The 27,830-nt window shown below is 43.1% G+C and overlaps 1 protein-coding gene across 3 annotated transcripts in view; it reads left to right on the forward strand.

Annotated features, from left to right (window-relative positions):
• The window catches only part of DHX57 (DExH-box helicase 57), a 91,711-nt gene that overhangs the window by 23,256 nt on the left and 40,625 nt on the right, over window positions 1–27,830 (forward strand). For all 3 annotated transcript variants that reach the window (XM_077282955.1, XM_077282957.1, XM_077282956.1), the window contains 8 exons: window positions 1,351–1,559; window positions 2,084–2,205; window positions 2,295–2,490; window positions 3,308–3,432; window positions 5,052–5,185; window positions 17,535–17,589; window positions 20,560–20,777; window positions 21,439–21,555. In XM_077282955.1, the coding sequence (XP_077139070.1) occupies window positions 1,351–1,559; window positions 2,084–2,205; window positions 2,295–2,490; window positions 3,308–3,432; window positions 5,052–5,185; window positions 17,535–17,589; window positions 20,560–20,777; window positions 21,439–21,555 (1,176 nt within the window). The remainder of the gene's footprint in view (window positions 1–1,350; window positions 1,560–2,083; window positions 2,206–2,294; window positions 2,491–3,307; window positions 3,433–5,051; window positions 5,186–17,534; window positions 17,590–20,559; window positions 20,778–21,438; window positions 21,556–27,830) is intronic.

A 27,830-nucleotide genomic window follows, 5' to 3' on the forward strand; every position in this document is an offset into this window, starting at 1 on the left:
TTTTTTGCAGGAAGAGTCGTAGTTTTGAATTACTTAATTCATTTTACCATATAATGTACTAAACAATGGGGGGTGCAGTGAAATGGGGAAAAGAGGCAATTTTTGCCATAGGTTTTTGGCTTGTTTTTACCCCATTCAGGGTAAAGTAAAAATGACCCGACATGATCCGCTCAGTGTAATTATGGTGATAACCAGATTTGCATTTTTTTTTTTTTAAATTGTAGTGGTAAAATAAAATAAAGAGGTTTGTGGGGGGGGGGGGAACACATAACATATTTATTTTTTTCATTGGTTTCACATGACGTGTGATGTTTTGAATTCTATTTATTGCATTTTTGTGGGGGGATGTCTTAACCAAAAATATGCATTTCTGCATTTTTACATTTTTTTTTTTGTTTGCTTTAAGGCATTACCATACAGGCTAAATATGGATATGTGGATATAGCGATACCACATATGTCTAATTTTTGTATTATCAGTGTCTCTATTTGTGTATTGTGAAATTTAGATTTGTATTGTGTGCTAAAGATTGTGGCAAAAGGTTACCTAGTGTAAGTCACTGGCTGTCATCATTGCAAGCACTTTTAGCTGCTGTTAGAGGCAGATGCCGGCTGTACAATGCAGTTGGTATCTGCTGCATATAATACGGGCTCAGTTTCAGCACCTGCCCCATACATGCACATCCAACAACCAGATGGAAAACAGCTTGTCGAACGACCACATTTTTTTTTTTTTTTTTTTTTTTATCGCCAATCTATAGTATAAGACTTGTATTTATTATTGACGAGGATCCGACCACTATGACCCCCATCAATTCTGACAAGGCGTCTTGTGTAAATGGTTTGTAGTGTGAACGTGTGACCTCCGATCCATTCACTGTCTGGGTGCAATCCTGGCACATGCACACTACCTCCCCAATATAACCATAAAAACAAATATTTTAGTGGTCACACTACCTTTCCTTTCACATGGGACACAGAGCCCCAGTTCTCATGCGGACCCCCTGCAATCATATTTTTGTGATCTATTCTGTGGATTGGTAATAAATGCTAGTCATAGGACAAGTCTGTCACCAAAATGTCATATGCTAATGAAATGTGTATTTATTGATTTGGATGATCACAAAACCTGATGGGAAGCAGAGTAATATGAAAATAAGCTTTTAGTAAAAAGTTACAGAACTTTTTCAACATTATTTAAAGAAAAGCACTTGTGACATTAAAGTCACATCCAGAAAAAAAAGAATTACTGAAATCCATAATTTTGTTTTTCACGATAAAAGCCTTGCAATTTCTTCATGCCACATGATTTTCTTACCAGATCCCAGTGTGTCTTGTTTTTCTTTTCTAGCAAAAAGAGAGTTGAATATCGTGAGGGAAGAGCTTAGTAAACTTACCCAGACCGAAGATGATGAACTGGATGACTTGGAATCGGAGACGGTGGTGGTAGAAAATGAAAGTTATGTCAATCTCAAGAAAAAACAGGACAAAAAATACTGCAACCCCAAAGCTTTACTTACAGAAAATGCCAAGATCTGTAAACACTTCAAGACGAAGCGGGTAAATAGCCCATATTTCACGGAACACTCACTGGAGAAATTGTGAATGGCCGTATGTGTAATTTACAGAAAAAATGTATAGACAAATGACTGGCTCTGTAATGTATACACTGGTGATGGGCGAACGTGCCCGGATAAAGTGTTATGCTTGTGTGCTGACCGAGTGACTTCAACGTGCTCGAAAAACATGTTCGAGTCCCCGCGTTTGCATGTCTCGTGGCTGTTCGACAACCGCAACACATGCGGGGATTACCTAACAGGCACCCTATGATGCCCCCATACACCTACAATATTGTTACAATCTGGAAGAGTATGCCCTGATATATTCTTAAAATGTATGAATTTGTAAAGGAAAAGCACTATGTAGCTTCTTACAAAATCCCAGCTTCTCGGGTGCTCAGTATGGGCCCATAGCAAGCGACAAGTGCTGTATTTATACTGAAAAGGGAAAAATCTATAGCCCTCACTTTTAGGGTATTTGTATTTCTAATTAAGAAATGTCACTAACCTGAATTATGTTACCAGGCTACTAAAAGTTACCAATCTATGCTGCAAGAGAGGATGAAGCTGCCAGCATGGGAGCAACAAGATGCCATACTGAAAAGCCTGGCAAAGCACCAGGTTCTGGTTGTATGTGGGATGACTGGGTAAGCCATGCATAGACTTCCTAAAGAAGCCGCCGTGTCTTTTAGTCCAAAGTTCAATGCTTATTTTTACTATTATTATTTCTTTCTAGATGCGGTAAGACCACTCAGATTCCACAGTTTATACTAGATGCTTCGTTGCAAGGATCTGCCAACCTGGTTTCCAACATCGTGTGTACACAGCCGCGGAGGATATCTGCCATTTCTGTAGCTGAACGTGTTGCTCAAGAGAGAGCGGAGAGAGTTGGCCTCTCTGTGGGCTATCAGATTCGGCTGGAGAGTGTTAAGGTCCGCGCTATGCCAAGTTTCTAGGTTATGCTACTTGCACACTGCATTTTTGGCTTCTGATAAACACGCATGCCATATTTAATAGAAGCCCGTTACTGGAAGTGTTTGTGAATCATAGGATTCAATTTAAAACTACAAAAAAAATAGGTGTAATTGTTCCATGCAGTAAAGAGATAGAAACCTTAACACAACACCAAAATGGTGTGATCTTCATTGGTTGAACGACGATCTGTGGATGCAGCTTTCTTGGCACATACAGTAAACATATACTTGCCACAGTGCAAATCTAGATTGCCGAAGGTGCCAGCGATTGTGTAAAGTTGCTCACAAGTTTAGGTAAATGTCATATTTAATTTCAATCATTTATACATGTGGTTTTTTGGTTGTTTTTTTTTTATCAATGAGTATTTTTGCACTGACGAGGGGCTGTACCCCCGAAACAGTGTCTGCAAATTGAGATTCTGGTTTGGCTATTATCCTAAGTCATGTGACAAGGCTCGTTAAAGAGTCAACATTGACTGTTAGGATTGCTACTTCCAATAGGTGGCACTAGAGTTCTAGTCCTCTTCCCCTCTGAAGAGACAATTTGCATATCTTAAATATGCGTTTCTAGTGGCTCATATACACAATTTGCATCCATCCTTCTGTAGTACTTTGAAAAACACTGGAGGGTGTAGGTGGAAGGGGCCTTTTAACTTCTCTGTGATCCTGACCAGTCATAGGGCAAGGAAGGACTATCTCCTGGTGTGCTGTCCTGAGGGACGTCTGGAATCCAAATGACCTGTAGGTCTAATTCCCTTTTTCCTTCTGTTTGCAGTCTTCTGCCACCAGACTTCTGTATTGCACAGCTGGTGTCCTGTTGAGGCGACTTGAAGGTGACATTGCTTTGCATGGTGTCACTCACGTGATTGTGGATGAAGTCCATGAGAGGACAGAAGAAAGGTAGGTTACAGACTACTCACTGCACCAGGGATAACCAATCTGTTTCCCGGTCATTATAAAGGCGAACCTCTCATCAGTTTTGTGACTTAACAGCTAAAAATATCACCTTATTCAGCTTCTGCGCTGCATTCCCTAAATCCTTATATAGCCCCCTGACTCCCACTGTATAACCCCGAAAACCCCTTTTAATTTCTCCCACACTGTATGGTAATCTTCTAGGTCCGATCCAATGGGTGTTGCTTCGGACCTCTCCATCCCTCCCCCCGGCTGCTGCTCGTCGTCCTTGACTGCTTGCCATGTAGGCAACTGTAGGCGAAGTCAAAAAGCAGAAATGCGCATACGTCGGCAAACGTATTTTCGGTACATGGAAGTAATTCCGGTAAATGAGCCGGAAATACGTGTGCGGCGCATGTGCACTTCTGTTTTTCGGCTTTACCTACAGTTGGGCAATATTGCGCTAAATGCAGTATTTCTGCACAGGCACGAAATGTCGCACGGCGATGTGGATGATGCAGGAAGCGTCATCCACATAAATTAAAGGAACAGCAGCTGGGGGAAAGGGTAGTGTGCTCTTTGGGCCGGACCATTAAAGGGAACCTGTCACCACGTTTTTGGAAGATGGGATAAAAATAGCGTTAAATAGGGGCAGAGGTGGGCATTACATTAGTGTGTTTGTTATGCGTTTATTACCCACCTAAGTTGCCGAAATACCTTTGCAAAGTCTCCGTTTTCGCCTGTCAATCAGGCTGGTCTGGTCAAAAGGGCGTTGTCTTCCCCCAGATTTTGCGTAGTTTTCCGTTGGTGGCGTAGTGGTGTGCGCATGCCCAAGGTCCCGAATCCTCTGCCAGGGGATTTAAAAGAGCGCGCTGTTCGTTTTCATTGGTGATCGGTGGGCGCGGCCATCTTCCTTTGGCCGCGCGTGCGCAGAAGCGGCGCTCTGCTGGCCGCGGCTTCAGGAAAATGGCCACCGCGATATCCATCTGCGCACGCGCGGCATCCCGCGGCCATTTTCCTGAAGCCGCGGCCAGCAGAGCGCCGCTTCTGCGCACGCGCGGCCAAAGGAAGATGGCCGCGCCCACCGATCACCAATGAAAACGAACAGCGCGCTCTTTTAAATCCCCTGGCAGAGGATTCAGGACTTTGGGCATGCGCACACCACTACGCCACCAACGGAAAACTACGCAAAATCTGGGGGAAGACAAGACGCCCTTTTGACCAGACCAGCCTGATTGACAGGCGAAAACGGAGACTTTGCAAAGGTATTTCGGCAACTTAGGTGGGTAATAAACGCATAACAAACACACTAATGTAACGCCCACCTCTGCCCCTATTTAACGCTATTTTTATCCCATCTTCCAAAAACGTGGTGACAGGTTCCCTTTAAGATTACCATACAGCACGGAAGAAATTAAAAAGGTTTTTGGGGGTTATACAGGGGGACTCAGGGGGGTTATATATGGATTTAGGGAATGCATAGCAGACACTGAACAAGGTGATATTTTTAGCTGCTATGTCAAAAAACTGGTGACAGGTTCCCTTCTAAGGAGCTTTACATTTTCCTTTTTTTTTCTCCTTACGAAGCAGTGACCTTATCTATCTTTTCATTTTCTTTTATCCAGTGACTTTCTGCTTTTGGTTTTGAAAGATGTCATGATCAAGAGACCAGACCTAAAAGTTTTGCTCATGAGCGCCACAGTGAACGCAGAGCTCTTTTCACAGTACTTCTCTGGATGCCCAGTAATACATATACCTGGTAAGGTAAAAAGTGATTCTAATGCCAGTCTAGTCCTAATTTACCAGGATAAAGGAGCCATAGTGCACATGATCATAAAAATAATAGAACAAATCTTTATTGGGTACTAGTAGAATCATCTGGCTCAGTACGGGTCTGTTTTTGTTTAACTGTTGTAAAAAAAAACCAAAAAACCTTAATTCGCTACTGATATGAAGTCATCATATCCAAGTAATGCGCAGAAATTTTAAGCAAAAGAGATTTCAGTTAAGTTGCTTTTCAGAGCCTTTTTTTGTGCAAAAATTTAGAGAATGGTAGGTCCTGTAGGTCCTAGAGGTCTACAACCTGGTGTAAGATGTTACAGTGCATCGGATTTACCTATTTGCAATATTTAGTGCAGATTGGTCCAGACAAATAGACTTGAAATTAACATGTTTTCTTATTGAAAATAGATTTGGGTCGGAAAAGCATAAACTGTCGGATTTAACAGGTTCCCACATTTCCAGCACCATTCTTCTTGATTTCCAGCTTGCACAAAGTTCATACCCTACTGTCACCCCAACGTTGACCCAGCTGCTGCCATATTTGTCCTGATTATCGGACCCGCTGTGTGGCACAGTAACAGTAATCCTTAGTGCCCTGCATAATAAAAATGCCCATCACTGTGGCCTTTACATAGTAAAACACCCCCTTAGTACCCGAGTCTAGATGGTGAAATTGCCCCCTAGAAAATATGAATGCCCCTGTGAGTGCTCTAACAAGTAAGGCTGGTTTCACACTTGCGTTTTTGTCTGCAGCGTTTTTTGCACAAAAAACGCATGCGTTTTTTCCCCCCTATATTTAACATTGAAAACGCATGCGTTTTTTTGTTTGCGTTTGGTCGCGTTTTCAAACGCATGCGTTTTTTTCCTGCATGCGTTCATTTTCAAAAATGCAACCTGTAGTATTTTTTTGCGCGTTTTTTTTGCCGCGAAAAAACGCATGCGTTTTTTCGCGGCAAAAAAATGCATTGCTGTCTATGTAAACGCATGCGTTTTTAAGCACATGCGTTTGTTTGCGTTAAAAACGCATGCGTTTTTATAGAAAAACCCAGAAAACAAACTGAAAAGCCACCCACCACCATCAAGGTGATAAAAGGGATCCAAACCCTAACTCTACCCCTAACCTCACCCCTAACCGTTTAATGAACATTTTCTGACAGTCATAGTGCCACGTATTTAAGTGCCACGTATTTCAGTGCCACGTACCACGTATTTCAGTGCCACGTACCACGTATTTCAGTGCCACGTACCACGTATTTCAGTGCCACGTACCACGTATTTCAGTGCCACGTATTTCAGTGCCACGTATTTCAGTGCCACGTACCACGTATTTCAGTGCCACGTATTTCAGTGCCACGTACCACGTATTTCAGTGCCACGTATTTCAGTGCCACGTATTTCAGTGCCACGTACCACGTATTTCAGTGCCACGTACCACATATTTCAGTGCCACGTACCACGTATTTCAGTGCCACGTATTTCAGTGCCACGTACCACGTATTTCAGTGCCACGTACCACGTACTTCAGTGCCACGTACTTCAGTGCCACGTATTTCAGTGCCACGTATTTCAGTTACGTTTAGGGGTTAGGGGTAGGGTTAGGGTTACGGTGACCAGGACATTCTAATAAAAAGCTACCCCTAACCCTAACCCTAGTTAATTCTACTATTAATGGATTTTCTAGTTGATTTTTTCATGGGAAAAAAAAAAAACGCATGCGTCTAAAAAACGCGGCGTTTTGCCGCGATTACATGCGTTTTTTCACACATGCGTTTTTTTAAAAAACGCATGCAGATAAAAACGCAAGTGTGAAACCAGCCTAATTCACAGGTTTTTCCCCTCCAGAAATCAGTAATGTTCCTGCGTGCCCCTTCCAGTTACGATACCCTGAGTGTCTCTATAATGTAATACTGCCTCGTAAGCGCTTATGGATTATTGCTTCTAAAAAGTAATAATGTTCTGAGTTTCCCTTAGCAATCAGTAATGCCCCGAGTGCCTCAACAAAAGTAATAATGATTTGAGTTCTCCACTTATAGTTATAATCTCCTCGGAGCCTCCCCCCATTTATAGTAATGCCCCCTCATTCCCCCACACACAATTATACTGGCCCTGATTCCCTTTAATGTCCCTCGCGTCCTCCACACAAATACTACTGTGAGGGTGTAACAAATTAATGTCTCCCAGAGTCCCCTCCCCACAAGCACATATACTAATAAAGCTTATGGGGTTCTCCCACAAAAAGTTGAATTGCGCCCACCTCCCGCCAAAATAAACACATGTGGAATTATATACTTAACAAAAAAGTGTTAAACAACTGAAATTATGTCTTATATTCTAGGTTCTTCAAAGTAGCCCCCTTTTGCTTTGATGACTGCTTTGCACACTCTTGGCATTCTCTTGATGAGCTTCAAGAGGTAGTAGCACCCCATCACTCTCCTTCTTGGTCAAATAGCCCTTACACAGCCTGGAGGTGTGTTTGGAGTCATTGTCCTGTTGAAAAATAAATGATGGTCCAACTAAATGCAAACCGGATGGAATAGCATGCCGCTCCAAGATGCTGTGGTAGCCATACTGGTTCAGTATGCTTTCAATCTAATATATAAAGCTGAATGTGTGTGTGTGTATGTATGTGTGTGTCCGGGATTGGCATCTGCACCGTCGCAGCTACAGCTACAACATTTTGCACAGTCACACGTCTGGACCCCGAGAGCGTCATAGGCTATGTTGTGAGGCGAAATTTTAACCCCGCGCATTCCAATTCACCAAACAATTTTGCCCCTATCTACATAATGGGGAAAAAGTGAAAGGAAAAGTGTTGGAGGCAAATTGACAGCTGCCAGATGTGAACAAGGGGGACTTAAAGAGTGAGAGCGATGGCGCCAAAGAGTATATACCGTACAGTTGCTAAGGTGGGGCCCCGACATGGGATAATCACCACACACGGGGATATGAACACACACACAAAATGCGCCACACACTACCACGTGCTCGAACACATATACCACCCTCAGCATACACTTCACCACACATATACCAACCTCGCCACATAAAAGTCGAAACACAAAAGTCGCCACTCAAAACTCGCCACACGCAAAATTCGCCACATGCAAAACTAGGCTCACGCAAAACTCGCCACACGTGCAAAACTCACCTCATGGAAAACTCGCCACACGCAAAACTTGCAGACACGGAAAAATTGCCACATGCACAAAAGTTGCAACACATGCAAAAGTTGCCTCACACAAAACTTGCACCTACTCAAAACGCACCACACATAAAACTTGCCATGCGCAAAACTTGCTGCACACAACTTGCTACACTAACCTGTCACATGCAACTCGACACACAAAAAGTTGCTACACGCATGTCGCCACACGCAACTCAACACACACAACGTGACACATGAAACTCGCCCTAAAACACACACAAGTCTGGTATTATCCTTCAAAAATAAAAATCTGATTAATAAGCAGACAAACTACAAGAGCAACAACTGTACCATATAGGAAATACGGCAGCTGTCAGTCACATGACCTGTCTATTATGTGTATGTGTGAGCTAATATATACTGCCAGGGGGGAGGGCTTCCTGTTGGCTGGGGATTTATCGGGCTGCCAATTTAGCTTACAATTACTGAGGTAAAAATACTGACCAAATAACGTGTGAACAAGGTCTAATACAGGAGGAGATGACATACAGGTACATACTATATACAGGGGAGATGACACAGGTATATACTATATACAGGAGGAGATGACTTACAGGTATATACTATATATAGGAGGAGATGACATACAGGTATATACTATATACAGGAGGAGATGACATACAGCAGGTATATACTATATACAGGGGAGATGACATACAGGTATATACTATATATAGGAGGAGATGACATACAGGTATATAGTATATACAGGAGGAGATGACACATAAGTATATACAAAATACAGGAGGAGATGACATACAGCAGGTATATACTATATACAGGGGAGATGACCTACAGGTGTATACTATATATAAGGGAGATGACAAACATGTATATACTGAGGGGAAAATGAGAGGTGTGAGGTGAAAATGAGAGGTGTTAGGTGAAAATAAAAAGGTGTGAGTGCAAAATGAGAGGAGTGAGGGAAAATAGTGGAGTGATCAGAAAATGACAGATGTGAGATCGAAATGACTAGTGTTAGGGGGGAATGAGAGGAGTGAAGTGCTAAATGAGGAGTGATGGGAAAATAAGAGAAGTGAGGTGCTATAACTAACCACAGATATTTACTATGCCCAGGCAACGCCGGGCTCTTCAGCTAGTTTTGAATAAATCCCCAACAGTGTCACCAGCAATGCACCCCCACACCATCACACCTCCTCCTCCATGCTTCACGGTGGGAACCAGGCATGTAGAGTCCATCCATTCACCTTTTCTGCGTCACACAAAGACACGGTGGTTGGAACCAGAGATCTCAAATTTGGGCTTATCAGAGCAAAGCACAGATTTCCAGTGGTCTAATGTTCCTTCCTTGTGTTCTTTAGCTCAAACAAGTCTCTTCTGCTTGTTGCCTGTCCTTAGCAGTGGTTTCCTAGCAGCTATTTTACCATGAAGGCCTGCTGCACAAAGTCTCCTCTTAACAGTTGTTGTAGAGATGTGTCTGCTGCTAGAACTCTGTGTGGCATTGACCTGGTCTCTAATCTGAGCTGCTGTTAACCTGCGATTTCTGAGGCTGGTGACTCGGATAAACTTATCCTCAGAAGCAGAGGTGACTCTTGGTCTTCCTTTCCTGGGTCGGTCCTCATGTGAGCCAGTTTCTTTGTAGCGCTTGATGGTTTTGCCACTGCACTTGGGGACACTTTCAAAGTTTTCCCAATTTTTCGGACTGACTGACCTTCATTTCTTAAAGTAATGATGGCCACTTGTTTTTCTTTACTTAGCTGCTTTTTTCTTGCCATAATACAAATTCTAACAGACTATTCAGTAGGACTATCAGCTGTGTATCCACCAGACTTCTGCACAACACAATTGATGGTCCCAACCCCATTTATAAGGCAAGAAATCCCACTTATTAAACCTGACAGGGCACACCTGTGAAGTGAAAACCATTCCCGGTGACTACCTCTTGAAGCTCATCAAGAGAATGCCAAGAGTGTGAAAAGCAGTCATCAAAGCAAAAGGTGGCTACTTTGAAGAACCTAGAATATAAGACATATTTTCAGTTGTTTCACACTTTTTTGTTAAGTATATAATTCCAGGCCTCTCGTCTGTCTAGTGTCATCACTAATCTTGTGCATCCGGATCAGTCTGGCTTTATGCCTGATAGATCTACAGCGGTTAACCTGCGGAGGCTGTATATGAATCTCCAGCTGAGTTCTGACAACAACTATGGCCGGAGAGTTATTGCGTCTTTGGATGCCCATAAGGCGTTTGACAGTGTGGAGTGGGAATATTTATGGCAGGTGCTGAAGTGTATGGGTATTGGGCCGCAATTTGTGTCTTGGATCCAGCTCCTATATTCATCACCGACAGCTAGAATTAGAGTAAATGGGGAATTATCTCAACCTATAAAGCTGGCTAGGGGTACAAGACAAGGGTGCCCGCTTTCACCTCTTTTGTTTGCTCTGGCTGTGGAGCCCTTGGCAGCCAAGATTCGGCAATCTGAGGGGGTCCCTGGGGTTTAAATATGGAAAGGTTGAGGAAAAGATAGCGTTGTATGCGGATGATGTTTTATTGTTTTTGGCTGACCCGGATGAGTCTTTGAAAGGAGCCATTGAGATTATTGAGAGATTTGGTTCATGGTCGGGACTGACGATAAACTGGGACAAATCGGTCCTATTCAAGGTAGATGATGTGGGAGAGAATGAGAATGAGTTACTGGGAGAGGGGCGGTTTAAGGTGGCATCCCATTTTAAATATCTCGGGATTTGGATTTCGGTGCCAGTTACGGAATATTTACAAAGGAATTTGACTCCTGTTATGGGAGTGCTAAAGGCGAAAGTAGATGCGTGGAATAAGTTACACTTGTCGGTGGTTGGAACGGTTAATCTTATTAAAATGGTTCTGATGCCCAAAATACTATATGTACTTCATAACGCGCCAGTTTGGATCCCACGTGGGAAATTTCATCAGATTAATGGCCTTTTTAGAAGTTTGATATGGGGGAAGAAATACTCACGTATTAGACTAGAGACGCTTCAGCGACCCAAGGAAGATGGTGGTTTGGCTCTGCCCAACCCGGAACTGTATTTTCTTGCAGCTCAGAGTCAGCATTTGAGGGGCTGGGAGAGGGTGGCGTCTTCAAATGCGGTACAAAAATTGATGGAGGGGGTGACAGGTAGACGCCCGGTGGTGCAGTGTTTGGAGGATGGCTCCTTGGGAGCTTTGGGGAAACTATATCCAACCATGTTTCTGATACGTAAGTTGTGGAACAGATTGAAGCATATTCGGAGAGTTACGGACTTGACTAGATTTACACCGCTATGGCTCAATAATAATTTGGTGGAATTTGCGGCTCTGGGGGTGCTGAAGGAGTGGCGGGCAAAAGGAATCTGTTATGTTAGTCAGATAGTTCAACAACGAGTATTCATTTTCCCAGTTGCAGGGAGAATTTGGGCTAAAACCCTCTGGGGAATATCAATATACTCAGATGAGACACGCTTTTGGAGCCCAAAACAGGGGCGCTGGACTTAGAATTCAAGAAGACATTGTATTGGAATATGTATGTGGTGATGGGACTACAAGGGGAGTTATCTCCACCCTGTATAAGGATCTATTGCATACACATTTGTTGGATTTTCCTATAAAAGCGAGAGCTAAATGGGAAAGAGATCTAGGCCCAATGCAGAATGAAACCTGGGAGTCGGTGCTGGAGTGGGTTCCACGAGTTTCACTAAGCGAACCGTACAGTCTGTCGCAGCTTTACATTTTGCATAGAGTCTATAAATCTCCGGAAATCCTGCATAAAGCGGGGCTGCGTGCTGACTCTGAATGCCCGAGATGTAGGACTGAGAATGCAGGAATATATCATATGATGTGGACGTGTCCAAGACTGACTGGTTTCTGGTTGGTGGTTCTGAGTAGAGTGGAAGGTGCGTATAGATGTAGGGTTCCGAGAGATCCGATTGTGTGCTTACTGGGTTATATGGATGAAATTGGAGTGGAAAATGCCTGAAAGATAGCAATCGCCCAATCGCCAGGCTATTGTATATGGCCCGGAAGGTGATAGCACGGAACTGGATTAAGGAGGATCCGCCTGCAAGGAGAGAATTCCTTCAATATGTAAAACATGGTCTCGAACTGGAAAAGGGGGTTTACAAGAGACGAGGGAAAATAGAAACATTTGATAAAATGTGGTCTCCGTGGTTTGAGTTGGATAGTGGATGAATGAATGGGGGAGTGAGGGCCTTTGAATGGTGGGAATTACTAGATGTATAAGCGGTCACAACTGAGATAAGTGGGATGGTGAATATTAATGGCAGATATAGAAGCTTTAGGCCATGTTCACACGTTCCTGATTTCCTTGCTGTTTTTCTGCACTAAAAACCGCAGCTCTTGGCAGAAAACGCAGGTGCGGTTTTTGGTGCGTTTTTTGATGCGGTTTTTAGTGCGGTTTTTTATGCAGTTTTCTCTGCAGATTGTCTGTGTTTGACACAAATAAAGCTTTAACTGCAGTGGGGAAAAAAAAAAAAAAGAAATGATGTCATTTCCTTGTCCAACCCTTTTCTTCTTCCATCCTCCATTTTGGGACTAAACACCAAAATGAGTGGACGTGTTTTGAATGACAGCGCTCCGCAGAGTGCTGAGCGTAGGCCAGATCACAGCCCGCGGATCCAGCTCTATCCAGCTATTTAAGTGCCACGTATTTAAGGCTACGTTCATTTGCGTTGTGCGCCGCAGCGTCGGCGACGCAACCCACACAACGCAAACAAAAACGCAGCAAAACGCATGCACAACGCTGCGTTTTGCGACGCATGCGTCCTTTTTTTGGTTGATTTTGGACGCAGCAAAATGCAACTTGCTGCGTCCTCTGCGCCCGGACGCGTGCGCCGCAGTGACGCATGCGTCGCAAAACGCAAGTGCAACGCATGTCCATGCGCCCCCATGTTAAATATAGGGGCGCATGACACATGCTGCGGCGCCCGACGCTGCGGCGCCGACCGCAAATGTGAACGTAGACTTAGTGCCACGTATCACGTATTTCAGTGCCACGTATTTAAGTGCCACGTATTTAAGTGCCACGTATTTAAGTGCCACGTATCACGAATTTCAGTGCCACGTATTTCAGTGCCACGTATTTCAGTGCCACGTATTTCAGTGCCACGTATTTCAGTGCCACGTATTTCAGTGCCACGTATTTAAGTATTTCAGTGCCACGTATCACGTATTTCAGTGCCACGTATTTAAGTGCCACGTATCACGTATTTCAGTGCCAGGTATCACGTATTTCAGTGCCACGTATTTCAGTGCCACGTATTTCAGTGCCACGTATTTCAGTGCCACGTATTTCAGTGCCACGTATTTAAGTATTTCAGTGCCACGTATCACGTATTTCAGTGCCACGTATCACGTATTTCAGTGCCAGGTATCACGTATTTCAGTGCCACGTATTTCAGTGCCACGTATTTAAGTATTTCAGTGCCACGTATCACGTATTTCAGTGCCACGTATTTAAGTGCCACGTATTACGTATTTCAGTGCCAGGTATCACGTATTTCAGTGCCACGTATTTAAGTGCCACGTATTTCAGTGCCACGTATCACGAATTTCAGTGCCACGTATTTCAGTGCCACGTATTTCAGTGCCACGTATTTCAGTGCCACGTATTTCAGTGCCACGTATTTAAGTATTTCAGTGCCACGTATCACGTATTTCAGTGCCACGTATTTAAGTGCCACGTATCACGTATTTCAGTGCCAGGTATCACGTATTTCAGTGCCACGTATTTAAGTGCCACGTATTTCAGTGCCACGTATCACGTATTTAAGTGCCACGTATTTCAGTTGCACGTATCACGTATTTAAGTGCCACGTATTTCAGTTGCACGTATTTTTGCTGTTGTAAGGTGGCATTAATCCCGGTTAATAATGGAGAGGCGTCAATAAGACGCCTATCCATTATTAATCCAATGAAAGGGTTAAAAAAAAACCACTAGAAAAAAAATATTTTAATGAAATAAAGACACACTTTTTGACCATATTTTATTGTACGCTCAATCCGTCCTGAAGACCCTTGACCTGAAAGACGCAAAATAAAAAAACAAATTCATACTCCCTGGCCCTGTCCGCAGAAATCCATCGAGGGTCCCACGAAGATCTTCCATGGAGAACAGACACATCCAGAGATATGTCTGCTCTCCACGGCTGCAGCAACACACTGACAGGAGCCATAGTTCCTGTCGGTGTGTCACTGCGCATGCGCGAGCGAGTTTACCGGCGGTCATTGACCCCGGCACTCTCGCTTAACGGCAGTGCTGCGTGGGAAAGTTCAACGCAGCTGTACTGCCGTTAACCGAGACGCCGGAGCCATTGAACTCCGGAACAGTACGCGATACACTGCCAGGAGCTTCGCTCCTGGCAGTGTATCGCTGGAGAGCAGCCGATCGGCGTGGGACACTCGTTTTATGGATTCTGTGGACAGGGAGTATGGATTTGATTTTTTATTTTGGGATTTTTTCTAGGGGATCGAGGGCTTCGCCTACCAGTGTGCTGTTGGTGAGTATATACTCTGTGTTATATGTTGTATGTACTGTGTGTCATGTATGTGTATTGTGTGTGTTTTGTGTAACTTTACAACTGTGCTAAGTCGCCGGACACAGGGACAACTCTCCCATCCTAATACCGGATGGGAGTAGTAGTCCCATACGGCGACTTAGCACAATGGTGGCACTAGCGTCGCATGGGGACACACACACACATACATACATACATACACACACACACACACACACACACACACACACACACACACACACACACACACACACACACACACACACACACATACCAAATCTATCAAACGGCCGACATCGATCCCCATGCGACGGTATGCCTCCATGTCACTTCGGAACACACTCCGCCCACGCACTTCCGCCCACGCACTTCCGCCCGCTTCCCCGCACTTCCTGCTGCAGCGGTTTCTCCACCCATAACCGCAATAAAACCCGCAGATATATTTTTGATCTGCGGGTTTTACTGCGGGTTTGACCTCACAATGGAGGTCTATGGGTGCAGAACCGCTGCAGTTCCGCACAAAGAAGTGACATGGTCCTTCTTTTTTACCGCAGCTATTCAGCGCGGCTTTTTTAGTGAATTTCAGGATCATGTGCACAGCGTTTCCTGTTTTCCATAGGGTTACATTGTACTGTACCCTGCATGGAAAACAGCTGCGGACCCGCAGCGGCAAAATCGCTGCGGTTCCGCGGTAAAAAACGCATTGTGTGAACATGGCCTAAAAGGAGTTGAGCTGTCATTTAGGGGGGGGATGCGGGGATTGTTGGGGTTGTTGAAAATGAGAAAATTTGTATGTAACAAATTGAAAGGTTATTGAAATGTAATGTTTGTTTATTCTTAATAAAAACCTATTTAAATTAAAAAAAAAAGTATATAATTCCACATGTGTTAATTCATAGTTTTGATGCCTTCAGTGTGAATGTACAATTTTCTATATATACGCACGCATGCAGGCGCGCGCGTCCAAAAGTAGGTGGACAGTATGTGTAATAGGGTTATGAAGGGGGACATTTATCAAACTTTTCATTCTTCACAGACTCTTTGAAAAAAGGGAAAGGTGGAATCTGATTGGTTGCTAAGAGCAACTGAGTCAGTTTCACAGATCCAGTTTTCACAGATAAATCTCCCCCAAATCTGTTTTCTTTTCAGATAAGGCTACTTTCACACTTCCTTCTTCTGTGGTCCGTCGCAATCCGACGTTATGGCAAAAAAACGGATCTTGCAAATGTGCCCGCGTGATCCGTTTTTTTGCCATACACTACAATGGACGACGGATTGCGACGGATGTACACACGTCGCATCCATCGTGCGACGGATGCGTCGTGTTTTAGCGCTCCGTCGGGACAAAAAAACGTTCCATGCAACGTTTTTTTGTCCGTCAGTTCCGCTTTTTCCGACCGCGCATGCGCGGCCGGAACTCCGCCCCCTCCTCCCCGCTCATCACACTGGGCAGCAGATGCGTCGTAAGACTGCATCCGCTGCCCACGTTGTGCTAAATTTAGCACAACATCCGTCAGGCCGACGGTTTGCGACGGCCCCGTACCGACGGAAGTGTGAAAGTAGCTTAATTCGGGTAACCCATAATGGCAAATAATTTAAATACAGATCAAAGAAAATGGATTTTAAGAGTATTGGAAATTTCAAAATGTCGAAACAGTTAGAGCAAATTGGGTTGAAACATTTGGTACTCAAGCCCCAAAGAGACAAACCATTTACCACATTCGTGACAAAATCGATGCTACTGGCTCAATCCCTAATGCTCCAAAAACTGGTCGACCCAAAACAGCCTGTACAGAAAATAATAAACAACTTGTTGCTGAAACATTTGTTCAGAGTCCAAAAAAGTTCACCAGAAGAGTCTCTTTAGAATTGGGAATTTCAGGAGCTTCCATCATGCGAATCCTGAAATCTATTGGGTGGAAAGCTTATCGTCCTCGTCTAATTCATGGTTTATTGGAGGATGGTCCAGACAGGCGGCTGCAATTTAGTGAGATTATGCTTAACGAAATTGAAGAAAATCCAGTAATTTTTGATGACCTTATGTGGAGTGATGACGCTTCTTTCAAATTATCTGGCCATATTAACAGACATAATTGTATTTACTGGGAGACCTTAGCTCCCTGCTTTAGCACAGACTTTAGCTGTACTTCCACACTATGCCCACTGAAACACAGAACTGAAAGTGGGCTCAGGACCACTGACCCCCTCTGCTCCCCCCTTTAGTTACCCTAGTTGCTTTGAAGCATAAGAGACTTAGAACCACCAATATCTAACCAGGAAAAATTTCTGCACAATGCGATCAATAATAATGAAATATGCAGAAAAACAACCTTTAAAATAATAACATTTTTTATCACAACTGCACCCACTGAAAAAAAAAGTTAAGTTTCTATTGTCTCATGGGAAAAAGATACTGGTTAATGATCATGTGAAGGTGGTATTGTATGTTTTACATATCATAGTATTTCAGTACCCGTGTATCACTCCACTGGCCTCCATGGGGTTTGGTATTTATTTATTTGGTACAGTTGAAATGAAATTACCATATTTATAAATTTGCTAAACTGAGTGTATGAACTATATGTAAAGTGACTGAAACTTTTATATTCCAGGTCGTACTTTCCCGGTGGACCAATATTTCCTGGAAGATGCCATTGCCAAAGCAAGGTGAAATATGAAGCTTAAAGGGATATTCTGGGTACAAGAAATGATCACCAATCCACCGGAGAGGTGACCACATCTTGAATGAAGGGGGTCCAACAACTAAGACCCTTGCAGTCATAATGCAGCATCTGAATGGTGGAGCAGTGTATGTAGTGCCTGCGCGCAGTGTATGTAGTGCCTGTGCGCAATGTATGGAGCAGCTGGATTGCCGCTGTATTAATTCTCTATGGTACTGCTGAAGATGGTCAAATACATCGCTCAGCTCTCTAGCAGTCCCATAGAGAATGAGTATTCGACACAGTTACAGCTACACCTGGTAAGGTGCTTCCTTATTAGACTGGGCATTGGACCACAAGATTTCGTCTTATTACATCGTTCCTAGACTTTGCAGAAGCGAATGGGAAACCATGTTGCAGCCTTAAAGAAACGAAAATTTTATTTCTTTTTATAAACTTCCTGCCTTTTTTTACTTTGCTACTCACACCAAATATGCCACCTAGCACAAAAAGAGGACTTGGAAATCCTCCAAAAATTCAAAAATAGCAAAAAGGCAGAGATGCTTACCTGCCCAGGCCTCCAATTAAATGCACTATCAGGATGCAGTGGACCCATGTAGTTAAGATGGCGGCAACACAGGTGCAAAAATACAGATGAGCCAACCGCTCACAGCCTACCAATCCTAGGAGGGGGTGGTTGCTTGGCATGTGAATGCACAATGAAGACTTGTATGCGGCGCTGTTCACACAATGGAAATGCACAGCATCCAGGTTAACAGCCTAGTAGTGACACCCTTCTATTAGATCAGGCTTGCTGCCCAGCGCCATCCAAATGCATCCCATGTGAACAGACACCACAGTTTACAAGACAGAATGGGCACAACTGCACCCCGAAAAATAAAGTGCAAAAAACACATATAAAAATGTGAGGTATTAGTTAATATTTTGGTCAAAATACGCAACCTCGCAACCCGTGCCAAGGGTCCCCACACTTGTGAGTCCTAACACTAAACCACATAGAACAAAAAGAGGACTTAGAAATCCTCAAATAATTCAGGCGGGCTGCCCAGTGCTATCCAAATGCATCCCATGTGAACAGACACCACAATTTTCACCTGTGTTGCCGCCATCTTAACTACATGGGTCTACTGCATCCTTTTAGTGCATTCGTTTGGAGGCCTTGGCAGGTAAGCATCTCTGTCTATTTGCTATTATTTTTTCACGCCAAATATGCCTAATAAACCTACAAGAGAAGGACCACATACAGTATTGTTCAAGTATAAAAATATAGTTTTATTAATCACAAACTTATTAAACCGTATTAAAAAGCCTCATATACATGCCTAGAAGGAGGAGGCGGTGTCTTTATTACCACATCAAATGCGTGGTAAATACCAAATATATGAAACTATAAAATAAATTGTGTATCAATAAGTAACTAAGAAGCAGATGATCAAAATATAATAATATACTGCGTGGACTGTGCTATATATTATGTGGGCTGTGTTATATACTACGTGGCTGTGTTATATACTACGTGGCTCCTATATACTACGTGGCTGTGCTATATACTATGTGGCTGCTATATACGTACGTACGTACGTACATACATACATATTCTAGAATACTCGATGCGTTAGAATCGGGCCACCATCTAGTAAATACATATAATGCCCCAATAAAAGTGTCAAGCCTAAAATATCACGTGTGCAATACAGTAAAAGTGCTAAGTGGTAGAAGAAAAAGTGCCTAGTGCATGAATGGCTAATCAAACATTTTCTGAAGTTCCGATTCAAACTATAAGGTTAGGAGCGTAAGAAGAGTATATGTAAATACTAGTAGTTATACATAAATCGGTACCACTGGATACACCATACTGCCTCATCTATTTATGACAGAAACTCGTTTCGCCGTCGCTTCATCCAGAGATGGATAGCTACACATGGTAAGGTGCTTCCTGGGTGCTGGGTGACAAGATTACATCTTACCTAGGCTTGCGAAACTATGTTCCAGTCTTTGAGAAATTAGAAAATACACACTTTTACCTTTTGTGTTTTTGTTAATCACACCAAATCTGCATATGGATAATTATGCTGTAATGGGAAAGTGCAGCTTTTTCTGTGTAAATTGAGCCTCCGTAATATTATCTATTCAGCACTGTAACTAAGGGTACCGTCACACAGTGAAATTTCCATCGCTACGACGGTACGATTCGTGACGTTCTAGCGATATCGTTACGATATCGCAGTGTCTGACACGCAGCAGCGATCAGGGACCCTGCTGAGAATCGTACGTCGTAGCACATCGTTTGGAACTTTCTTTCGTCGCTTGATCACCCGCTGACATCGCTGGATCGTTGTGTGTGACAGCGATCCAGCGATGTGTTCGCTTGTAACCAGGGTAAACATCGGGTAACTAAGCGCAGGGCCGCGCTTAGTAACCCGATGTTTACCCTGGTTACAAGCGTAAACGTAAAAAAACCAAACAGTACATACTTACATTCCGGTGTCTGTCCTCCGGCGTCTCAGCTTCTCTCCACTGTGTGAGCGCCTGCCGGCCGGAAAGTGAGCACAGCAGTGACGCGGTGACGTCACCGCTCTGCTTTCCGGCTATGGTGCTTACACAGTGGAGAGAAGCAGAACGCCGGGGGACAGACACCGGAATGTAAGTATGTACTGTTTGGTTTTTTTACGTTTACGCTTGTAACCAGGGTAAACATCGGGTTACTAAGTGCGGCCCTGCGCTTAGTAACCCGATGTTTACCCTGGTTACCCGGGGACTTCGGCATCGCTCCAGCGCCGTGATTGCAAAGTGTGACCACAGTCTACGACGCTGGAGCGATATTCATACGACGCTGCGACGTCACGAATCGTGCCGTCGCAGCGATGGAAATTTCACTGTGTGACGGTACCCTAAGACACTGGTATTATTGATGATCTCATGCACCCAATATATTCCTTTTTTGTCCTCCTGTCAGGTATGTGCTGGAAGAGGGCAGCCCCTATCATCGATCTTCTAAGCACTCCTACTCACAGGATTCTTCTAAAGGAAAGAAGGGGAAGGGTTATGGAGAAGTCCTTGAAGAACTGGAGCAAGAGATTAACTCAAGCCTGAGGTTGCAGGACAGCAGGACAGTGAAGGACAGCATGTCAGATCAGCAGCTGAGCTTCAAGGAGCTGTCGGACCGTTACAGGGGTAATATACTTTAGTACAAGAACATCTGTAGGGCAGTGTAGGATACAAATGGGCAACATTTTTTTGTAACCACCTTTAGAAACTCCATTGGTATTATCTCACATATCTGTATGTCTGGAGTGTGATCTTTTATGGGAGGAACTCATCTCTACAGTGCTCCACTCGGCAGAGGAGATGGAAGACCTCTCCTATGTTGAGAGGTTAGAACAGTTGGGCTTTCTTAGCTATGGAAAAAAGACTCCTCAAAAATGATCTTGTTTATTTGATTATATAGAAGCGTGGTCAATACAAAGGAATTCTCCCAAGGATTTTACAAAGGACCAAGGGACATTCATTACATGTGGATGAAAGATGACTTTGGCTTCTAAACAGGAAAGGGTTCTTTACAGTTAAAGCAGTCAGACTGTGGAATGCCGACCACAAGAGCTAGTAATGGCAGACACTATATCCTCATATAAAAAAAATGTCCAGATGCTTTTTCACAACAATTGACATTGTGGGTTATAAATAATGTAGTGATCAAGAAGGTATAATGCATCAATAAAGATTTAACTTGATGGATTTGTCTTTTATTTTCAACTTTTGTAACTAAAGTGCATTTCTCCTACGCCTCTCACTGTACAAAATGTCTGATTTTCTTTTCTTTTTCTAATCCTCACAGATGTTAGTAAATCTGTTATTAAAACCCTGTCTGCCATGGACTTGGATAAAATTAACTTGGATTTGATAGAAGCTCTGTTGGAATGGATTGTCGGTGGCGACCACTCTTATCCACCAGGTTAGTGAGCTGGCAAAATTAAAAAAAAAAAAGTAAATTATATTTAGTTTTGTTCCTTCTCTAAAATTTCTTTTGTTTTTTTATTTTTAATATTATTCAGTTTTAAAGCTGCATTAATTTCAGGATGCTGAACACGAAGTACAAAAGTATTATTTGTTAATGTAAATGTTACAGAAATCATATCGGCAGCCTGTAAACCAAATCTGTTGGGAATGTGTCAGAGTATTGCGCTTACAACCCCTGAAAGTACACTGCAAGGGAAGGAAGTTAGAAAAAGTAGTTGAGCATTTATAGTTTTGATGTGATGTTGATGTAAATATATTCTAATCTCATCTTCCTGGGGTATCCTTTTAACCCCTTTCTGCCATTGGACGTACTATTCCGTCCATGTGGGGTGGGCCCTACTTCCCAAGGACGGAATAGTACGTCCAGCGCGATCAGCCACGCTCACGGGGGGAGCGCGGACGATTGCGGCCGGGTGTCAGCTGACTATCGCAGCTGACATCCGGCACTATGTGGCAGGAGTGGTCACGGACCGCCCCCGGCACATTGCGATCAAACATGAACAAACCGTGATCAAACACGGTACAAGGCGATGTGCTCACCTTGTACCGAGCGTCTCCTCCCTGCAAGCCCCGGATCCAAAATGGCCGCGCGGCTGCATCAGGGTCCTGCAGGGAGGTGGCTTCACAGCGCCTGCTCAGAGCAGGCGCCGGGAAGCCTCCAGCAGTGCATGTCAGATCGCCGATCTGACACAGTGCACAGCAAAGTGTCAGATCAGCGATCTGTCACTTTACTGTGATGCCCCCCCCCCAAAGTAAAAATGTAAAAAGAAAAAAAATTTACATGTGTTAAAAAAAAAAAAAAAATCCTAAATAAATAATAATAAAAAAAATAAATATTGTTCCAATAAATACATTCCTTTATCTAAATAAAAAAAGAAAACAATAAAATTACACATATTTAGTATCGCCGCATCCGTAACGACCCGACCTATAAAACGTCCCACTAGTTAACCCCTTCAGTGAACACCGTAAAAAAAAAAAAGAGGCAAAAAACAACGCTTTATTATCATACTGCCGAACAAAAAGTGGAGTAGCACGAGATCAAAAAGACGCAAATAAATAACCATGGTACCACTGAAAACGTCATCTTGTCCCGCAAAAAACGAGCCGCCATGCAGCATCATCAGCGAAAAAATAAAGTTATAGTCCTCAGAATAAAGCGATGCAAAAATAATTATTTTTTCTATAAAAGTGCCAAAACATAAAAAAATGATATAATTAAGGTGTCGCTGTAATCGTACTGACCCGAAGAATAAAACTGCTTTATCCATTTTACCAAACGTGGAACGGTATAAACGCCTTCCCCAAAAGAAATTCATGAATAGCTGTTTTTTTGTCATTTTGCCTCACAAAAATCGGAATAAAAAGCGATCAAAAAATGTCACGTGCCCGAAAATGTTACCAATAAAAGCATCAAATGTCCCGCAAAAAACAAGACCTCACATGACTCTGTGGACCAAAATATGGAAAAATTATAGCTCTCAAAATGTGGTAACGCAAAAAAACATTTTTTGCAATAAAAAGCGTCTTTTAGTGTGTGACGGCTGCCAATCAAAAATCCGCTAGAAAACCCGCTATAAATAGTAAATCAAACCCCCCTTCATCACCCCCTTAGTTAGGGAAAAATTTTAAAATTTAAAAATGTATTTATTTCCATTTTCCCATTAGGGTTAGGGCTAAGGTTAGGGCTAGGGTTAGGGCTAGGGTTAGGGCTACAGTTAGGGTTGGGGCTAAAGTTAGGGTTAGGGTTTGGATTACATTTACGGTTGGGAATAGGGTTGGGATTAGGGTTAGGGGTGTGTCAGGGTTAGGGGTGTGGTTAGGGTTACCGTTGGGATTAGTGTTAGGGGTGTGTTTGGATTATGGTTTCAGTTATAATTGGGGGGTTTCCACTGTTTAGGCACATCAGGGGCTCTCCAAACGCGATATGGCGTCCGATCTCAATTCCAGCCAATTCTGCGTTGAAAAAGTAAAACAGTGCTCCTTTCCTTCCGAGCTCTCCCGTGCGCCCAAATAGGGGTTTACCCCAACATATGAGGTATCAGCGTACTCAGGACACATTGGACAACAACTTTTGGGGTCCAATTTCTCCTGTTACCCATGGGAAAATACAAAACTGGGGGCTAAAAAATAATTTTTGTGGAAAAAAAAAAAAAAGGATTTTTTATTTTCACGGCTCTGCGTTATAAACTGTAGTGAAACACTTGGGGGTTCAAAATTCTCACAACACATCTAGATAAGTTCCTTGGGGTGTCTAGTTTCCAATATGGGTTCACTTGTGGGGGGTTTCTACGGTTTAGGTAGATTAGGGGCTCTGCAAACGCAATGTGATGCCTGCAGATCATTCCATCTAAGTTCATTCCAAATGGCGCTCCTTCCCTTCCGAGCTCTCTCATGCGCCCAAACAGTGGTTTACCCCCACATATGAGGTATCATCGTATTCAGAACACACCTGCGCAAGGCAATTTTGCCTTGCGCACACGCAGTATGCTTTGCCAAACTGCGGGCAAAGCCGAAAAGCATTAGTGCGCATGCGCCGGCGCACTGTGTTCCAGAACACAGCGAAATACTTCTGGGACATAGTGCGCCGGCGCATGCGCACTAATGCTTTTCGGCTTTGCCCGCAGTTGGGCAAGCATACTGCACGTGCGCAAGGCAAGATTGCCTTGCGCAGGCGTGTTGTACGAAGGAAAGCAAATCAACTTCAAGATGATATTGCGGCCAGCGGGAAAGGAAGGGGTGAATAACACACCCGAAAACACCGCCCATCGGACCGAAAAAAGGGCCCGCCAAATTCAGATGACAGGTTCCCTTTAAATAAATTTACAACCAAGAGCCTGCTAATGCAGCTGTTGCTCCTGTTTGTAAAAACTGGGGAATCAGTGGAATGCAGGGGAACATAGCATCATCGTAGACTTGCGTTGATGCGCCCCCTGCTGGCATAAACTCATGAACTCTAGCTTGGAAATGTTTCTGAATATTTTCCCACGCTAGAGTTCATATGAGTTATTGCCACAAGGGGGCGCATCACCGCAAGTCTAACATGCTACGTTCCCCTGCATTCCTTTCATTCCCCAGTTTTTACAACCAGGAGCAACAGCTGCATTAGCAGGCTCTTGGTTGTAAATTTATTTAACCCCTTAACCCCTTTCTGACATTGGACGTACTATCCCGTCGAGGTGGGGTGGGCCCGTATGACCACCGACGGGATAGTACGTCCAGCGCGATCGGCCGCGCTCACGGGGGCCGATCGCGGCCGGGTGTCAGCTGACTATCGCAGCTGACATCCGGCACTATGTGCCAGGAGCGGTCACGGACCGCCCCCGGCACATTAACCCCTGACACACCTCATCACCTCACATTTTTGGGGTCCAATTTATCCTGTTACCCTTGTGAAAATACAAAACTGGGGGCTAAAAAATCATTTTTGTGAAAAACAAAAAAAAAAAAAGGTTTTTTTATTTTCACGGCTCTGCGTTATAAACTGTAGTGAAACACTTGGGGGATCAAAGCTTTCAAAACACATCTAGATAAGTACCTTAGGGGGTCTACTTTCCAAAATAGTGTCACTTGTGGGGGGTTTCAATGTTTAGGCATATCAGGGGCTCTCCAAACGCGACATGGTGTCCCATCTCAATTCCAGTCAATTTTGGATTGAAAAGTCAAACGGCGCTCCTTCCCTTCCGAGCTCTGCCATGCGCCCCAACAGTCGTTTACCCCCACATATGGGGTATCAGCGTACTCAGGACAAATTGCACAACAACTTTTGGGGTCCAATTTCTTCCAGGGTGGATTTGATTTAAATCTAACTGATTTAAATCACGATTTAAATCACTAGTCAGTAAGGCTTGATTTAAATCAGTGATTTAAATCAAAGTTTCTACCTAAACTAGTTCTTGCTACTTTAACATGCAAGTAGATGAAGATTTTTAGAATCACTTTTTATATTACTTTTTTTCTCCCCAGTTTAATGGGTTAATCATTCATATTTGGACACCACTGTTCTGTTGTACTTAGGAAGAGGAAAAATAGTCCTGACCTTAATAACAATTTAAATAGATTTATTCAACTGAAACAATAACAACATTACAGCATAAGTTATTTGCTTAAACAAACATCCATGTTTGTTAACTAATTTGGCTAAACAAAATATATATATATTTTAAGAAACTTAGACTGTCAGCCCAGCCGACACATGAAAAACTTAAATACTACTGTCCCTGCTGTCCTCTGTAGCTCACTTGTCGTCATCTTCATCATCATCTTCTTCTTTGTTCCTATTCATAATCTGGAAAAGAAAAACAAGCTTTCCTGCTTTATTGGGTCCCAACCGATTTCTCAATTTAGAATGAATGAGTCCAAAGGAAGAGAATATTCTTTCAACGCCTGCAGAAGAAGCTACTGCTGTTAAAAGTGAAATCATTACTTGAACAGTCTCTAAATCCAAGCGCTTAAGTGACTTCCACCAGTTTACTGGTGTGACCTTCCTTAAAATATCTTCAGCAAACATATATTTTTTGAATGGTTCCCCCTTAGCTCTGAAGTTTATTATAGTTGGCATTAAAGATGGATGATTGCTGGATACCCATGTCATAGCTAACTCCTCTTCCTCAGCACTTAGGTTTTGACCCTGATATTGGATATTGACAATATTTGCCAAAAAATTAGCTGGAGTCAGTGCTTGTCCCATTCGTTTGTTTACTGCTTGTAATTTAATTCTGTCCATGTGTAGTTCTGTTTTTAAGTGTTCACTCAGTTCCTTCCAAATTTCAACAGCATCCGCAATAAAACAGCTATTTTTCTGTATTTTGTTTAAAGCTTGAGAGATGGGTTTCAGGAAGCTCAGCATATGTTCAACATTTCTCTTAAGCCCAATGTTGAGGATTTTGGCCGTGACAGTGCCATCTATTTTATCTCGATTTTCTTCACAAAGTGTCATCAGAATAGGCCAGTTTTTGATATACTGCTCAAAACAGTCCACCACAGAGTTCCATCTAACATTTTGTGGGAGCGTTAGCTTGGTTCCACCCATCCTTTTCAGAGCTGCTGCAGCAAAATGATTATTACGGAAGTATTTAGCAATTTCAACAACATTAGCCTTTATTTCTGGAACACTTAAGTCTTTGGCTAAGAGGTGCAGCAAATGAGCACTGCAACCATATGTTATTAGCAGCTTTGTATTCCCTCCCTGCTCTTCTAAATCTCTTCTCATCTTGGATACGTTTGCAGCATTGTCAGTGACCAAACTGCGTATTAGACATTTGAATTTTTGTTCACATGTCGTTATAGCTTTTACTGCCACTTCTTGTAAGTATTCTGCGGTGTGTGTGCATTTCCTGACGTATCAGTTGTTTGTGCAAGGAAGACTTTACCTTCTTCTGTTGTTATACAAGCACATACAATAGGATCATTGTGGACATTACTCCACCCATCAATACTTAGGTTAACAATTTTACCCTCCAGAGCTGTTGCACATTGCTCCACTTCTCTGTCATACACTTGATCCAGCAGTTTCCCTGCAACATCAGCTCTGCTGGGTGGACTGTATCCTGGTCTCAGTGACTGAACCATATTAATGAAATGTGGGTTCTCAGTCAGACGGAAAGAAGAGTTCGTTGCATAAATAAACTGGGCAATTTTTTCATCAATCAACTCTTTTTCTAATCTGCTAGTTCTTATCACAAACCTATCTATGGTGGTTCCAGGTGGTAAAGGTTTTTTCTTCCTTTTGGGTGATGGTGATATGTGGCTGTGGGTGTCTGATGATGATGCTGCTGCTAATGAAGCACTATCCTGGATGGATAACACTGAAACTGTAGAACAGGATGATGGTGATCTTGGAGGTGGATAGTTTCCAGAATCCATGAATTCCCCTAAACAAAAAAAGTCAATGCTGTTATTTTATTGTTTATACAATTTCTGCTTATTGTACACAACACATCACTGCCCCTGCCCCAAAAGGAATATTTGTTTTTCTTCATAACTGTACCAAATGACAGTAACATGCAGTAATAATAAGAAATATAATTTTTCTCACACATTACAGTTCAGTCTTTAAAACTAGGATTCAATAAAAATGTTTACCAACCTGAAGATCCTGCCTGTTCAGAAGTGTTTCTTTGGTCATCTTCATCACCGCACTTCTCATGATGTTGCCTCATTCGCGCCACAAGGCCTTGCATCTCTTTGTTGCATCGTTTGCATTTTGCA

This window comes from Ranitomeya variabilis, chromosome 2 (assembly GCF_051348905.1).
Source record: "Ranitomeya variabilis isolate aRanVar5 chromosome 2, aRanVar5.hap1, whole genome shotgun sequence".
Classification (NCBI taxonomy): Eukaryota; Metazoa; Chordata; class Amphibia; order Anura; family Dendrobatidae; genus Ranitomeya; species Ranitomeya variabilis.